Here is a 17,047-nt window from a genome sequence, read left to right on the forward strand (position 1 = left end):
GGCTGTTGATGTTGATGTTGTATGTTCAGGTTGTATATATGTGAAAATAAACCATATATCCTAAAGACACTACGGTCTCCGCTGTACCACATTCTGAAGGAAAAAAGAACCCTGGGTAACTGCATCTTGTTAGAGAATAACTTTAGTGTACATGTTCCCCAAAAGAGTGTATTTGCATGTTTAGATTTCTTAATGTCTGTATTATCACATTTTTGTGGTTCAGGTTCATTACATACCAAATACTGAAGATGAAACTGCAATACAAACTGCAGAATATTTGTTCTCCATTAAATTGTTTTAATCATTATTTGATGATATATTGTATGTAATTTCTATCAATCGCTTTAGGACTTCTGCTGGCTAAATTATGCCACGAGGACGACAATTGTGCAGTGAGGAGGATTCCCATCGCTGGAGAGTACAAGAATGTAATCATGAAGTTTTCCTCTTCTCTACTCTTATACATACAGAAAGTAGCCTCTTGCATATCATTCTGTGTTTTCCAAGTTGATTTATGGAAGAATTCAATGGACTGGTTTACTGTCATCACCTCATTATTATGTACTGTAAAATAATATGTTTAGTATTTTACCCTCCTAGTGACCCTTTTTTTTGTCAGTCATGTAATGTTTTATTATTTAGGTGTGTACATTTTTTAAAACAGAAAAATAAATTTTAGATATAGTTATATAGATATATGGATATATAGAAGGAGCCCGATGAGACTAGCTATGGATAGTATATGTATATTTTCTACCCCGGTACAAGATGGGCCTTGCATAAATAAAGATAATCCACCAAGGTTTAATTTCCCCAAACTTGGACTGTAACCCCAATTGACAGGTGAAGGGTCATCATGAAGAGAAGAGAAGAGAAGAGAAGAGAAGAGAAGAGAAGAGAAGAGAAGAGAAGAGAAGAGAAGAATGGAATGAGTGGATTGCAGCCTGGGGCAAGTATTCTGAAGAAGATGATGTGTTATGAAGGAGCTTTCCCAACATGGAAAATATACAATATACTATAATTTCATTAGAGACTGATCAAGCCTGAAATACTCCTCTGATCTAGGGAACAACTGCAGCCATTCATTTATACTGTTTGCATAGCCTCATTCTTGCATGCCATGCTCCGAATACCAGAGGAGGAAATACATGCTTTAAACTCAATCCAATATTAATCATGGGTTAAGTAGCTTTGACAGCCACTTCCAAGTCTGAAGAATGACGTCAACTTGGAGAACCTTGCTACTTGAAGTAGACCTACACCTAGTTCAGCAGATTTCACCACAATCTGTAACAGCAGTGTTGGAGGAATTTGTTCAGTATGAAGTGCCACTTAAGGACTGGTTGCAGGTGATTTCGGCAGTTTTCACTTAAAGAGCTATTCACTTGCTTTTTAACATGGCAGACACCAATTCCAGATGTTACATACGTATCCATAGCTTTACTGTTGGAGCCACCCTCAGATGCTGTATGAACAGGGAAATGAAGGCTTGTCTAATCATGATCTTGCCACAGCATATGTATTAAGATGTCATCTTGAAGACTTTCATCAGTTTAGCACAGGCATAGGCAAACTCCGGCCCTCCAGCTGTTTTGGGACTACAACTCCCATCATCCCTAGCTAACAGGACCAGTGGTGAGGGATGATGGGAATTGTGGTCCCAAACATCTGGAGGGCTGGAGTTTGCCTATTCCTGGTTTAGCAGCACACCAAAAAAAAACACCCAGGACCCAGCATGATGATCTGCTAAGAAAGTGATGGAAGACAGAAAGCCGCCTTACACAGAGGCAGACCACTGATCCATCTAGCTCAGTATTGTCTACACTGACTGCCAGTGCCTATCCAGGGTTTTAGTCTTTCAGAGTCTGGGGATTGAATCGGGGACCTACATGCAAAGCACTTGCCCTGCCACTGAGCCTCAACCCTGGAGTTCTGCAAAAACCAGTTTGATCCTCAGAGTAGGCGCTTGTTCCAAACAAGTCAATAGGATTTAATATGGGACACAGTTTCTCAACAAAAACTGTTCATTTCACATACTGTGGTAACCAGGTATGGATAACATTTTTTTTACCCTTACTAGCCCATAAAACAATTACTGTCATTCCTTCATACTGCTTCCCTTGTCCTTACATTACTTTTGAGGAAGCAGACAGGAAATAATTCCTGAAACTGGGAGGAGTATCCACTCCTGAGGGGACTTTAAGTTTGTTGGCTTAGTTAACCCCTTCCCTGCCTTGCCAACTGAGAACAGTTCAATACAATACTTATTGGATAAAGTACACAAAAATAATGGATAAAGAATATTCATATGCTTTTTACAATAATCACTTTTCTATCATATACTTTTGAATTGGACAGCTGCCTCCTTGTTTATCTTACATGAATGGTCACAAAAAGCTTTGCCCTCCAAGCACAAAACGTTGAATGACAGAATCTGTAGTATCCAGTCAAATTCATGAGTTTTTTGGATTCTGAATGTAGGTGTAAGAAAAGCCTACACATCTGCACAAATGGCAATTTGTCTGCTATTGACTCAGAATATGCTATTCGGAATCACTTCAGTTTCTGCAACTAAACTCTTTTCATGTATTGAAACAGTACACCAAAAAATATTCTTTTCTTGCTAGCAAGAGGGTGCAAGGAGACCCTCCCATTACTCCAATTTTGGCACAGACTCCGAAAATACGTTGTAGTGGGTGAAGACAGGGGCAGAGGAAGGGGTGTGTGGTGGGGGAGGCCCGCCCCAGGTGTCACCACTGTGGGGGGGGGTGACAAAATGCAGGGCAGCACTCACCGCGGGGCCTCCTGCACATGTCTCTCCTGGGAGTAATGCGGTGGCTTTGGCACCCACAGGCTCCATGCTGCCCTAAAGAGTCCGCCCGCTGCCTCCCCCTCAGCTGTAGGGTGTCTGAGTGGGAGGAGGCAGGCAGACTCCTTGAGGCCCTGCGGAGTGTCCTGCCCAGCTTGCCCCGCCCTGCAGGTGGCTGGCCCCACCCCCACAGGCAGCTGGCCCTGCCCCCGGGCGCAGGGCACCCACACCACCCAACTGGTTTGCTCCGCCGCTGGGTGAAGCACATGCCCAACAAAACCAGGTGTGGGAAACTTTTGACCCTCCAAATATTGCTGAACTCCCACTCCCATCAACCCGGGCAATTGGTCATGCTTGCTGAAGCTGATGGGAGTTGTATTTCAGCAACACCTGGAGAGCCCAACATTCCCAACACCTGAACAAAACATTTCCCTACCCACTTCAGTATCATGTCTTTAAATCAAGGGCCCCTCCCCACCTGTTTTATTACATGTGTATCCTGAAACATTTTCTCGACACAATAACAGAGAATTAGTGCTGGATTTATCCTGCTTTAGCTGTTCAGCAATACTTCCACAGTGCAGCCACATTGCTGCTGTTCAGAGGGGCTATAGAGCAACAAAAGAAGCCATAAAAATAAAGCAAACATTTGTGGTATAAAGAGGTCTGCTATTTTCCTGGAAAAAGAGGTGCCGAGACTCACCATGAAGGCCTCCCTTGTTCTCTTATAATGGCAATGGTGCTCACCCGAGAGGTGCCGGAACTGAGTTCCAGCAAGTTCCAGCTGGAAAAAAAGCCCTGATAGAGAGAGATGGGATTTCAGTAGAAGTTACAGAATATGCACAGAATGGAAACGAAGAAGTGTGACTATCCCAAAACCTTTGCATGTGCAAATAGCACTGAGAGCAGGACTGCATGTAACGACTCCAGTAGCACTGTAAGCACAAATCATCATGAATGTGCACTAAACAGGATATCAGGAGGGGCCCCAAGACACTATTGTAAACTGGGTTTACAATATTTCTGCAAGTTAATTGTCATCAACACAGATATACAATTTTTGAGAGCACTACATGAGATAATGAATTATCCAACAGAAACTAATCATGTTATTACATGCCCCCCAATTTCTGGGTGGTGAGAAGTTTCAGGAGCGTAGTTCTTACTCAAGTTTGAGTCTACTGTGGAATGAGGCCAGCAGTGTTGTGTAATATTTGTGCTTATATACAAATAAATGGGATAAAAACGCTCTACCACATGTTCCAATGTTCAGCGCCACATCAGGGACAACCAGCACCTCAAAACGCTTCCAAAACCAACTCAGCTCCCATTTGCCTTTCTCCCAAACTACCATGTCTTCACATATAGAGTTAAAAACAACACCCCCAGGCAAAGGAGGAAGACAGACATGGTTCTCTTCTCCAAATAGTCCCGGGCTATTTTCTTAGTCACTGCTAAAGCCTGCTATTGACAGCCATCAGCTAATCTCCCGAACAAAGGGAAAGAAATGGGCAATTTTACCAAGACTATCAACAAATTCAGAGCTCTGGAGTTGGAAAGAATCCCAAAGATCACCCAGCCAAACCAAAATCCCACATCATGGTGTGAAATGTAGAGCATACACAACTGCACATAAGAACAGGGGTCAACACAGGTGGGTTTTTGTTTTTTTTACCCCTGTGAATACGCCTTCCAAATAAACAGATAAACAACTACAGTACCTGACATTCAGAAGACATCTGAAGGCAGCCCTGTTCAGGGAAGTTTTTAATGTGTGACATTTTAGTGTATTTTTGGTCTTTGTTGGAAGCCGCCCAGAGTGGCTGGGGAAACCCAGCCAGATGGGCGGGGTACAAATAATATATTATTATTATTATTATTATTATTATTATTATTATTATTATTATTATTATTTCATGCTTCAAGAGACACACTTGCCTGTCTCTACCCCAAAAGATGATGTCCTTGTCAGTTTTGCCTTTCTCCCCTGTGCCTTTTCCCCTTTATCAAAAAGCATTATTTGCACTATCATCTGGTGTCCAACTCCCCCCCCCCTTCTAGAATTAAGCCACAAGACTGTTCAACAGAGAGAGGTAGGAGATTCCTTTGTGATATCCCAGCTGCTCAGTCAGTCAGCACACTGCTCAGGCAGGTAGGGGTTAGACTGCTGAGCAATCCCCAGTCAGCCAGGAAGCTCACTAGGTAACCTTGGGACAGTCATGCTCTGTCAGCCTAACTTACCCACAGGACAGTTTGGCAAGGACAAAATGAATACACTACCTTGGAGAAAGGGCGAGATAAATACTGCAATTAACAATTCTGCTTCTGACTGACAAAACTTGTCACATGCCCTTCTGAGTTTGCTCCTCAAGAGGAGACTGTGTACTTAACAGGATGATGAGCACACTTTCCAGAGCAGAGCAGCTCCTATTTTCATACACGTCTGCATGCAATATTATTTGTTGGTCTATGAGAATGCAGAATGCTGGTCTGATCCAGCAGAGGTCTTCTTATTGGAGCTTCTGTACAAAAATAATACGTATCTTGGATAGAAGTGTGGGTGTCCTGCTCATCTTCTCAGCCACTGCAAGTTCATTTCCTCAGGGATAAGAGGTTTTTATTTATTTTCAAATAAATTGTATGTGCCACTTTTTGGCCCTTAGGAATACACCCTAAAAGCAGCTTAACATAAAGCAATTAAAGCATAATTTCAACCCAATTGAGTAATCAAACAGAGAAGCATATTTCTCCTGAAATATTTCATGTGGCATTTTGACAGTTCCACAAAGGATGGCATCGTGGTAGAGATGGGCTGCCCAGAGCGGAAAATGTGACAAGTGGTGTCACTTTCCAAAGCAGCAGTAAAAATGCACCTTTAGAGGCTGCCATAGCTGTCAGATCATTGGTCCATTCTAGCTCCATACTATCAACAGTGACTGGCAGACTTTGCCCATGAGCCCTTCTTCCACACCATCATCTCCAGAGCAAGGAGCCAAATGCTCCCAGAGCAGCAAAGTAGTGCCCCAAATATAATTCACCATGATGCTTTGGCTAGCAGGCTGAGCAACATAGTTCTCCTGTAGTGGCTTTAATATTCCACTTTTATTAGCTACAATATGAACACTCTTATTGTATATTAATCCCACCTCAGTATGCTAGACAATGATGAATGTATGAAGTATAGATTGCTTTTTTCTATCAAGCCAATCCATTTAGAGTCCCTGGAACAAACAGGCTGATATGTATTCTGCTGTGACCCTGTTCAACACACACACACACACACACACACACACACTATTGTGTTTGGGACTTGGCTTAAAAATGAACCTCATCAAGTTTCAAGATTCTTTTGATCAGACGGGGGCATATACACACTGAACTGAACATTTTCCTTTTCCTGTAGTAATTAAGTTGCATTCTTACTGTAGTAACTAGTCATCCTGAAATCACTTCCTTCTGTTTTACCATATCCATTACTTTAAAAATAGAAAAGACAAGGGTTCCCTGAATAATGATTTATTTATGTTCTAAATATAGATCATCATCTCACTCACATCAGGTTTCAAGATTTTTAAAGTAACAGGCACCATAAAGAATGCTTTTAAAGTCTTTACCCAATACTTTCCAGATATGATCCATTCTCTGAAGAGTCAAGTCAGAAAATATTTATAGCTTTAAACATCACTTTGTTTGCAAGCTTTATTGCAAACTACTTTGTCGTAAACTAAACCTTATTAAAATTGCAGCTTCTAGGAGCCGTGTTGCGTGAGTGATCCACAGACCCACTACAATCTATTAAGAGGAATGACCTGCACTTAAGATTCTGGAGGGCAAAGTTAGCCAGTCGCAACATTAGTCATCAACCTTGCTTTGCAATGCAGTGCATTTATCTTGTCTAAGCCACCGTTTCTCAAATAGGGCCAGATGCGGCCACCAGGAACAATTGATCTAGCAAACTGCTTTAACGTGGCCACAAGTGGTTTCTATGAGATACTAGCTGTTGTCTGCATCTTGAGACCAGAAGGAGTGCTTTGCCTCTGGTTTAGAGCCCTTCTGAGAAGTCCATCCAGGTGTGCTCCCTGAATTGACAAAGTGATTTGGGGATGTGGGTCCCTCTGGATCTTGGGGGGGTGGTTCCTCAGGAGATGCATGCTTAGAGAGTACAAACTCCCCAGACCTGTGGGGGTGGGAAGTCTCATGTTTCACTGCTCCTGATCTGTGGGGCTCAGGCTTGGTCATGATGCTGGGACCTGGGTTGTCCTCCAGTGCCACTGGACTAATGATTGGGCTGGCCATCAGTGTTGGGGCCTAGGTTGCTGTTCTGAGTCCACAGATCTGCCACTGATCCAGCCAGCAACTCCGCATCAGAGCAAAGGCTACTGCATTAGGCAAGGGTTATGACAAGCTATAGAACAGTGTGAACTTGGCTTCTTGTTGAGCACTGGCCTGCATCTCTATGCTGTTGAAGTTGCTAGAAAGAAAGTGAAGAGGTCCCTCAAAAACATAGGCAAGTGAAGCTTAATATGCAGAGGCACAGCACAGGGTCTTCAACAATCGCTACCATGTGGGCTTAGATCCTTGCACAAGAGCCCTTATCCTCCTCTCATGCACACACAAGCCTTCCCCCAAATGTAGACACTGCATAATGTCCAGCCAGTTTACTACATCACCCTAGCATCCTTGGTGCCCAAAAAGGTCTTTGATTTGAATACAATTTCCCAGCACTGAATAATGCTTTCTCTTTTTTTGTGGAAGTGTCCAGTTCCACAAAAAAGGTAGTTCAATTGAGGCTTTTTTGGACATAGTTACTAATGAAAACTTAGTCATCTGCATCCACCACCACATCTGCCCTTGAAGTCAGCTAGGAGAGGTGGCATACCAGGGAAGCTATATCTAAAATAAGTCCAAAAGCATTTAAGGTCAATAAAGATATTCAAGTACCGAAATAACACCACAAGTATTTTGATGTGTATAGATAAGGCAGATCATACAACAGGCCGTCATGGATTTTCCATCTGATAAAGCCAGGCATAGGCAAACTCTGCCCTCCAGATGTTTTGGGAGTACAACTCCCATCATCCCTGACCTGTGGTCCTGTTAGCTAGGGATGATGGGAGTTGTAGTCCCAAAACATCTGGAGGGCTGAGTTTGCCAATGCCTGAATAAAGCCTTCACAGTGTTATAAACCAGCTACCATGGGGTATGATCTGTAAGCTTAACATTTAGTTCTGCCTAACCTGGGACAGGGACACAGGTGGCGCTGTGGGTTAAAGCCTCAGCGCCTAGGACTTGCTGATCGAAAGGTCGGCGGTTTGAATCCCTGCTGCGGGGTGCGCTCCCGCTGCTCGGTCCCAGCGTCTGCCAACCTAGCAGTTCGAAAGCACCTCCAGGTGCAAGTAGATAAATAGGGACCGCTTACCAGCGGGAAGGTAAACGGCGTTTCCGTGTGCGGCTCTGGCTCGCCAGAGCAGCGATGTCACGCTGGCCACGTGACCCGGAAGTGTCTCCGGACAGCGCTGGCCCCTGGCCTCTTAAGTGAGATGGGCGCACAACCCCAGAGTCTGTCAAGACTGGCCCGTACGGGCAGGGGTACCTTTACCTTTACCTTTAACCTGGGACAAAGGGACGCAGGTGGTGCTGTGGGTTAAACCACAGAGCCTAGGGCTTGCTGATCAGAAGGTCGGCGGTTCGAATCCCCGCGACGGGGTGAGCTCCCGTTGCTCGGTCCCTGCTCCTGCCAAGCTAGCAGTTCAAACGTGCAAATACATGGCAGGAAGGTAAACGGTGTTTCCATGCGCTGCTCTGGTTCACCAGAAGTGGCTTAGTCATGCTGGCCACATGACCCGGAAGATGTACGCCGGCTCCCTCGGCCCATAAAGTGAGATGAGCGCCACAACCCCAGAGTCGGCCACGACTGGACCTAACGGTCAGGGGTCCCTTTACCTTTAACCTGGGACAAAGTGACGAACTCTTACACCAGAATGCTCACCCGTTCACACATTCTCCCATGTGTGTACCATGTGCAGATGACTATACACATGTACCATCTCATGATCTGTGGGTGCCAGTGCCTGCATGGAGCTGAGCTGGGCCAAACCAATTCCAGCAATGCAAGCCTGGGGCTGATCAGATTCTAGCAAATGTATAGTACAGTGTTTCCCAACCTTTTTTGGGCAAAGGCACACTTGTTTCATGAAAAAAATCTCGAGGCACACCACCATTAGAAAATGTTTAAAAAATTAACTGTGTGCCTATATTGACTATATATAAAGTAACTCTCTTTAATAGGCATCAAATAAACACAAAGAAAGTATTTTATAATTACTTTATTATGAAATAGGACGCACCTACTTTTTTTGGGGGGGGGGGGAAATAAAGGAAAATTTTTTTCCCTTTATTTCCCCCCCCCCCAAAACCAGGTCGGGGAACAGTGGGATGGCGGTGCTGCGCCTCCCCGCTGTCCCCCGAGCTTGTGGGGCTGGCCCATGTCTGCCCGGCGCGAGGGGCGCTCTGCTTCAGGGCGCCCCGCGCGTCGGGCGGCAGGCTACAGTCCGCAGCATGGGGAACCCTCTGTTTCAGGGCGCCCCACGCGCCCCCGGGTGCGCAAGGCTTGCCAACACGAGCGCGGAGCACGGGGCGTCCTCCGAAGGGCGCCCCGTGCTCCGCGCTGCCAGCTGCCGCCCGCAAGCCTTGCGCTCCTGGGGGGAGATCCCCCGGGTGCGCAAGGCTGGCCAACACCAGCGCGGAGCACGGGGCGTCCTCCAAAGGGCGCCCCGTGCTCCGTGCTGCCGGCTTCCGCCCGCAAGCCTTGCACTCTCGGGGGGAGATCCCCCGGGTGCGCAAGGCTTGCCGACACCAGCGCGGAGCACGGGGCGTCCTCCGAAGGGCGCCCCGTGCTCCGCGCTGCCAGCTGCCGCCCGCAAGCCTTGCGCTCTCGGGGGGAGATCCCCCGGGTGCGCAAGGCTTGCCAACACGAGCGCGGAGCACGGGGCGTCCTCCGAAGGGCGCCCCGTGCTCCGCGCTGCCAGCTGCTGCCCGCAAACCTTGCGCTCCTGGGGGGAGATCCCCCGGGTGCGCAAGGCTGGCCAACACCAGCGCGGAGCACGGGGTGGCCTCCGAAGGGCGCCCCGTGCTCCGTGCTGCCGGCTGCCGCCCGCAAGCCTTGCGCTCCCGCCGCCCGACTCGCCCACCTCCCTCCCACGGCACACCAGGCAACGTCTCGCGGCACACTAGTGTGCCGCGGAACACCGGTTGGGAAACACTGGTATAGTATTCACTTTTGATCCAAGAAATCAAAGTGCAACCTTTACAATGAGAGGACTAGTCAAGCTGATCTTACAAGTATCAACAAGGTTTTTCTAGCATACTTTTCTAGCCTCATCCTTTCAGAGGCTCCAAATATTCAAATATGTGCTATTGCCAATAACACACATGAACTTTTCAGATTAAAGAACTTGCTTATTTAAGCACCAACATGTTAAAAGTGCACAACTTTAATGCTACCTTTCTTGCTGAAAATATTATCTGGAATAGAATAGGTTTTTACAATCCCCCCCCCCCAATGAGAATGGCAAGAAGAAGAAATCAGAACAAGTTTCTGGCTTGAGCATTTAATCATCACAATCTGTCTGAGGATTTGCTTTCCTGTAGGCATAAGAACTTGCAGCTTCATTAACCATTTATTTTACAATAATTATACCTAACACATGTATGAATCCAAAGTCATTTCCTGTCTCTGAAATTAATTATGCTTATGCCCTAATTATACACTGTATTTATATTTTACTTTTCTTATTATAACCCGGACGGTCAGTAAAATTACCACTTGCCTTGATGCACCTAAAGAGGCTAAACACACTTTCCAAAAACGATCAAAGGAGGAATGAGCAACACTCAATGTCTCCCCCAAGAGCCACAGAGTCTTTAGTGGAAGGTGGGGCAGGAAGACATGAATTCTCCCACTTGAACCTTCCATATCATTGAGGCTGGCTGGCACTTTGAACAGAAGCACTCAAGTTAGAAGGCAACGACACGGCAACATTTCACGTTCACATCTTGCAGACTTCAGGTGATTCCTTGACCAGTCTTGCCAAAGCACTGAACACCATACCTAACTCAACTATAGCTGTATAGAATAACGCCCCTGACAAGCTATGCAAGTGTTGCACTATGCAGCTCCACCCAATAAGACAAAACCATCAGAACAAGATCTAAATTGGCACAATTTACTGACAAAGCTTCTTCCAGCTACGACAGTACACTTCACTTAAAACAATGGAAGATGTATATTCTACACTGCATTAATATTTAGACATTTTCCTTTGATGTGTGCTGCAAGAAACTAATGAAGCCTGCCCTCAGGTTCTTAATTCTTTACTAGCTTTCAGTTAGGCTAGATGCCCAAGAAGCCATTAGAACATAAAACAGAGGAGAATTCATCCCAAATGCTTTTTCTGGCCTATTTCTAGATGCTATAGAAATAGCTACATGTGGAGTGCCATAATGGAGGACCATCATTGGTTACAATGGGCACAATGGCTATGTTCCACCTCCGCTGTTAGAGGCAGCTTGCCTCTGAATGCCGGTTGCTGGGGGGTAACAAGTAGACAAAGCAATAAAGTGGTACCTTGGGTTAAGAACTTAATTCGTTCTGGAGGTCTGTTCTTAACCTGAAAGTGTTCTTAACCTGAAGCACCACTTTAGCTAATGGGGCCTCCTGCTGACACTGCTGCACGATTTCTGTTCTCATCCTGAAGCAAAGTTCTTAACCCGAGGTACTATTTCTGGGTTAGCGGAGTCTGTAACTTGAAGCGTCTGTAACCCAAGGTACCACTGGATTGCCCTCAGGTGCTGCCTGCAGGCTTCTGTGAGAGCATGATGCTGGACTAGATGGGCCTTCAGCCTGATCCAACCAGGCTCTTCTGCTTAATTCATTCACATATTAAGCAGGGAGGGGAGGTGTCCAATTCTGAACCTCCCCCAATGTCTTACCCTTCTCCCATTCAATGACTGCTCTCATTCTTGAGAGCACCTCATGTACTAGAGTGAAACAGGCAGGGAAGTGCCTGAAACTATTGCGAGGCAAAGTGTAAAGAGTTCAAGTCTCTTTCCCAGCATACTTCTTTTTGTGACAAAAGTAGACCTTTATCCATTAATATGCTGAATGTGTGAACAATCACGACTACCTCCACTTTGGCCCTCAGTGAGACAAAAATGGGGGGGGGGGTCTTTAAGTGTGTGCACATGGAGCATTGAAGCAGGGAGATAAGCTGCTACAAAAGCTGCTTGGCAGGGGGTTGGACTCGATGGCTCTTGTGGTCTCTTCCAACTCTATGATTCTATGATTCTATGAAAACACTAGCATGTCAGTGAGTTGACTAGGCTACCACCCTTTGCCCTAACTTAAGTTTTCTAATTCCACAGGATTTTTGTATGGAGTTACATTCAATGAGCTCTCACCCTGAGTTTGAAATACTTCAACAGAGATTCAGGTTTGCCACCTCAATGACAACTAGACTTCCAAGGTCATCACTAGAACTAGATATGGGAGGTCTGTAAATAGTCAATTTCTGAACTTGCTGAAAGCAACAACAACTGAACAGCACACAAATTTGGGAGAGGAAAAGAGAATTGAATCTGGACCATGGGGGTCAGGGTGGGATGAGGAAAGGAGTTTTGGCTTTTTTTGCCCCACCTTGGAACCATTAATCCCAATTACAATCAACCACAAGCTTCTTTGTTTCATAGGACAATATTACAGGTATGATACCTGTGTCCCCCTTGACAAGGTACTGGGGAAATAGCAGCTTGAGAGTGGGGGATAATTTTCATTGGGAAAATAGTGCAGAGTTGCAAGTCTCCATTTCCCAAACTACCAAGGTTTTGATCTAAATCATAACCCCTTTCCCAGCTGTTATTTATAGTAATAATACTAATAATTTATTATTTGTACCCCGCCCATATGACTGTGTTGCCCCAGCCACTCTGGGTGGCTTCCAGCATATATAAAGACATAGTAAAACATTAAACCTTAAAGAGCTTCCCTATACAGGGCTGCCTTCAGATGTCTCCTGAAGGTAATATAGTTACTCATTTAATTCTTTAAGAAATTTATAGTCGGAAATAACACAACCACTCTTTCCCCAATTTGCTATTTGAACAGAAGCTAACTATCATAGCAAAGTCAAAAGAACCTAATTCCAAAAGCAATTCAGTCCTGCTAGAAATCAAGCATTCATTCTTCCAATCAAATATAAATTGTGCAAGATACTATTTGCTAACCTGATGAGCACTTGGCTTCCTTAGGGACAACTCATCATCCCCCAGGAAAGCTGATTCTTGCTTTCCCCATTATACATACTGAACTGTCACTCACTGTTCTTTCACCAGGAAAATTCCCAACATGTAAGTAAGGGAATAAGCAACATTCTCATTTAACATGTCCAAGCACAAGCCTTGACACATTCCACCAAACTCCAACATGAAACACTCTCTGTAGGAGAAAAGGACTGCCAACTCCGTTGAAATGAACCCCCAAAGGCACTGATCTGGTTTTTTTTCTCTGGCACTAAGTTGACTACAGACAAGATTAAGGTAGGCAACACTCACGATTTAAAAATATATCTAATCACTCCACCCCACCTCCCATGCTCCTCTCGTTACAGAAACATCTAGTAACATGCGACCTCTAGTTAGTATGCAAGCCTGACAGAAGCACTCACTGGTTGCGATGTCCTCCCCATTTTACGCATTATCCGAAAGCGGAGAGCCCACTTAGCCTAACAAATTAAGGCTGGCCTCAGATATTAAAACAGTTTCCATCTCTTTGCACTTTAAACCTGCGATCTGAGATCACACTGAGAGGTTAGCATACCGACAGCTCCGCGTACACTAATGAATATCATTATCAACAGTACGTGGTATGGCGGGCTGGTGGGGTTTTGAGCCAAGAAAGAGGGGCAAATAAACCATTCATAGAAGTGAGCGCGCTCCTCCGCGTTGCCGGCCGAGGATTTGAGCTAAGCCGCTGTAGGCAGAAGCGCGGAGGGTAATGAGCATCACATGATCCCGAGGAGAAGCGCCGCATGCAGGAACCCCCAGAACCCCCCACTCAGCACACCTATGGCAAAATAGACACGGATTTGTTTTAAGGGGCAACAACGTGCCCTTTTATTTGGTTGTGGGAAATGGGAATCTTGCATAGCTTCCCCCCCCCCTCTCTCTCACACCCACACCCTTAAGAGGGCGAAGCTGAAGGGGAGACAGAACACGGGAATGTCATTTAGAGGTGGCTTCATTCAGATTCACACACACATTCCCGACGTTTTCCTCAGCCAGGGAGATCTTCACACTCCGGTGCAATTTATAAAACGACCGTGATGAAAAGGAATCCCCAATATGCAAATGAGAGGATTAAAAATGGCATGCAGGTTAATTTAAAAAAAAATGCGATCAAATCAGGAAAGCGGTTTTGTAGAAGGCGCTGGAGAGGCAGCGTGTTGCTCCGTCTCCCTGCTCGCCAGGATGCCGCTTCCCGAGGCAGGGAGGGCGGATTTAAAGTACTTGTGGCTCCTACTTGCTGGGCGCTCTCCGGCCAGCCGGGAGCCGCGGAGGGCTGTGGGGTGTGTCTGGGGGCCTCGACGGGGCGCCCTTCCCTCCTGCCTTTCGGATCCGGGCCCCGATCACCCCGAAGGCTCCCTCCTTCCCTCCCGGGATCAGTTCCCCAGCCAGGAGTACCTCGCAGCCGTAGAGCTGCCCGAGCTGCTCCACGATCCACTCCTCCAGCACGAGCCTTTTCCGCAGCTCCTTGCGATCGTATTTGACCGTCACTTTGCCCTGCTGGTGGCGCCGCTGCTGCTGCTGAACTTGCACCACCGCCGCCGACGGGGCCACCGACTCTTCCCGGGATGAGCCGCCGCCGCTCTGGAAGAAAACGCGGTTCCCTCCGCCTCCTCCGGTGGCGGCGGGCCCCGGCTCGCTGCCCCCGGTCGCCACCGACATGGTCTGCTTCAGCCCCTGCTGCGCGGGGAGACCCGATCCTCCGGGGGTCTCGGGCTGGCCGGGGTCTCTGTTACGGCTGCCCGCCGAGGTGCTCTATGCCCGCCACGCCGCCGTGCCAGAGCGCGCTGCCAGCCCTGCCTGCACCTGCAGCTCGCAGCCTCTAATCGCGCTGCTCTCGCCGCCGGTTCAGCCTTGGAAGGAGGGGCGGGGCGTCCGGCGGCCTGGAAACGGGGCGGGGAGAGCGCCTTAAAGGCGCAACTCGCCGCCCGCCTGACGTCAGGCAGATTACCGCCCCCCTCGAACGCTTCTTGGGGTTACCAACGTTCCCCGTTGCCAGTGCTCTTGTGCCTTAAAGTAAGCAAGCTTCATTAGGGCTACCACTTCGTGACTGCATAGTGGCTAGGCTGGAATTCATCAGGTGAAGCTTTGCCCAAGGTTCGCCTGCTGAATTTCCTCCCACCTGTTCATAATAATAATAATACTTTATTATTTATACCCCGCCCATCTGGCTGAGTTTCTCCAGCCAGCTTTCTGAGCAGCTCCCAACAGAATATTAAAAACAAGATAAAAACATCAAACATTAAAATTTTTCCTAAACAGGGCTGCCTTCAAATGTCTTCTAAAAGTCAGATAGTTGTTTAGTTGTTCATGCAGGTGGGTCTTTCTCAAAGACACCCTATTCCTTTAAAATGCTGACACCCAGAGGGGTTTTCAAGTAAACAGGTGTAGAATGGGACTGTACGAATTACATGGAAGGGAGATTTATACTGGGAGAACAAAAGCAGTGATGGCACAAGCTACATCTGGTGGAACTTGCATCCGATGTAGCGCTTAAGGATACCAGAACGCTCTGCATTGCTAAATCTAGGAAGGCTAATATGTGGATAGCCACTACCAGTCACCATAGGGAACCACTGAAGTTACACTGGGCTTAAACTGGAATAGTGAGACATTGGACCTTACTGTATGGCATCGGGCAATTGGCTAGTCCTGCACACGCAATAAAGCCCATACCCTCCCCCCCCAAAAGAAACCAGGGAATTGTAGTTTTCTGGGAATTGCAGCTCTGTGACCTCTCACTACAGTTCCCAGGATTGCGGTGGGGGTGTGTACTTTCAATGTATGGTGTGTACATAGCCACTATTGCTGGGAGCACAGGATATACACCCCTGGACAAAAGTGGTGACAAAATATGCAGTGTGTGTGGCCCTCTAACTCATTCTCAGTGGCTACAAATAATGTTTGTAGTGTGTTTTGTGCAAGGTGCTTAAGAGTGAGTTTGCCATCTCCTTTACGAAAATCAACTCCAGAAACTCAATCCTGATTGTGACACAGGGTGAGGGGATTTAAATGCCCTCCCCTCCATGCCCTCCTTTTCCCTACAGTTAATCACCCCATAAAGCTTCTATTAGGCAGGAGGGTATTTTAAGAAGCCTTCCTAGCACCAGGATCCCACTCTAGGAGATTTTGTTAAGAAAGAGACATGTCTAACATGCCATAAAACACAATAGTAATGTAACGTGCTGGCTGGCCCGAAGCCTGAACATCTCCAGTAAGACCTATCTGTTTGAGCTGGATTTTGTAGGTTAAGGTTAGGTCACAAGTGGGGGGTGTTATATTTTAAATGTAATTGTAGCTTGGTACACTTTTATCCTGTTTTAATGAGGATTTTTATGACACTTTTTATTCTCACACAGCTTTAGCCTTTTGTAGGGGAGGGCCTTAAATGTGCATAAATAAATCTATACGGAACAGAGATTGATTCCAGGGCTTGATGGCCATTTCTGAAGCAGATTCCAGGAACTGCCACCAATAAGTAACAGCTAGCAGCAAAACCTAAATGGAGGACCTGTTCAAGTCAGGGATCAATCTAGTATGTCTTAGTAGAATATAATTACGAAACAACTACATGATACCAGGAAAATTGCCACAGGGAATATTTTACTAATGATAAATAGCAATCTTAATAGTGGTGGTGATGTCTGGAAATGGTGTTAATAATATCGATCAGTCTGCACTCCTTTAACACAACAGTGCAAAGACATTAATATTCCATTCCATTCATCCCAGGGCTGGACCTGGAAACATGTTTTTGGGAAATTCTTGGCCCCCACTAGTCCCAGACATGTGGTTACTTTGTGATGAGGGGAAAGCACTCTGCACATGCTCAAAAGTGCTCTTATCACACATTTAAGAGACATACTTGGGGAATAAAATTGGGTCTCAAACCAAACCAAA

The 17,047-nt window shown here is 46.3% G+C and overlaps 1 protein-coding gene across 1 annotated transcript in view; it reads right to left on the reverse strand.

The window, feature by feature from the left end:
* The window catches only part of PPP1R14C (protein phosphatase 1 regulatory inhibitor subunit 14C), a 51,631-nt gene extending 36,632 nt beyond the window's left edge, over positions 1 to 14,999 (reverse strand). The window contains exon 1 of the mRNA XM_081905251.1: positions 14,546 to 14,999. Coding sequence (XP_081761377.1) covers positions 14,546 to 14,809 — 264 coding nt within the window. The 5' untranslated portion in view covers positions 14,810 to 14,999. The remainder of the gene's footprint in view (positions 1 to 14,545) is intronic.
* Positions 15,000 to 17,047: the final 2,048 nt, after the last annotated feature.

Source organism: Podarcis melisellensis (assembly GCF_964234715.1).
Source record: "Podarcis melisellensis genome assembly, chromosome: 3".
Taxonomy (NCBI): domain Eukaryota; kingdom Metazoa; phylum Chordata; class Lepidosauria; order Squamata; family Lacertidae; genus Podarcis; species Podarcis melisellensis.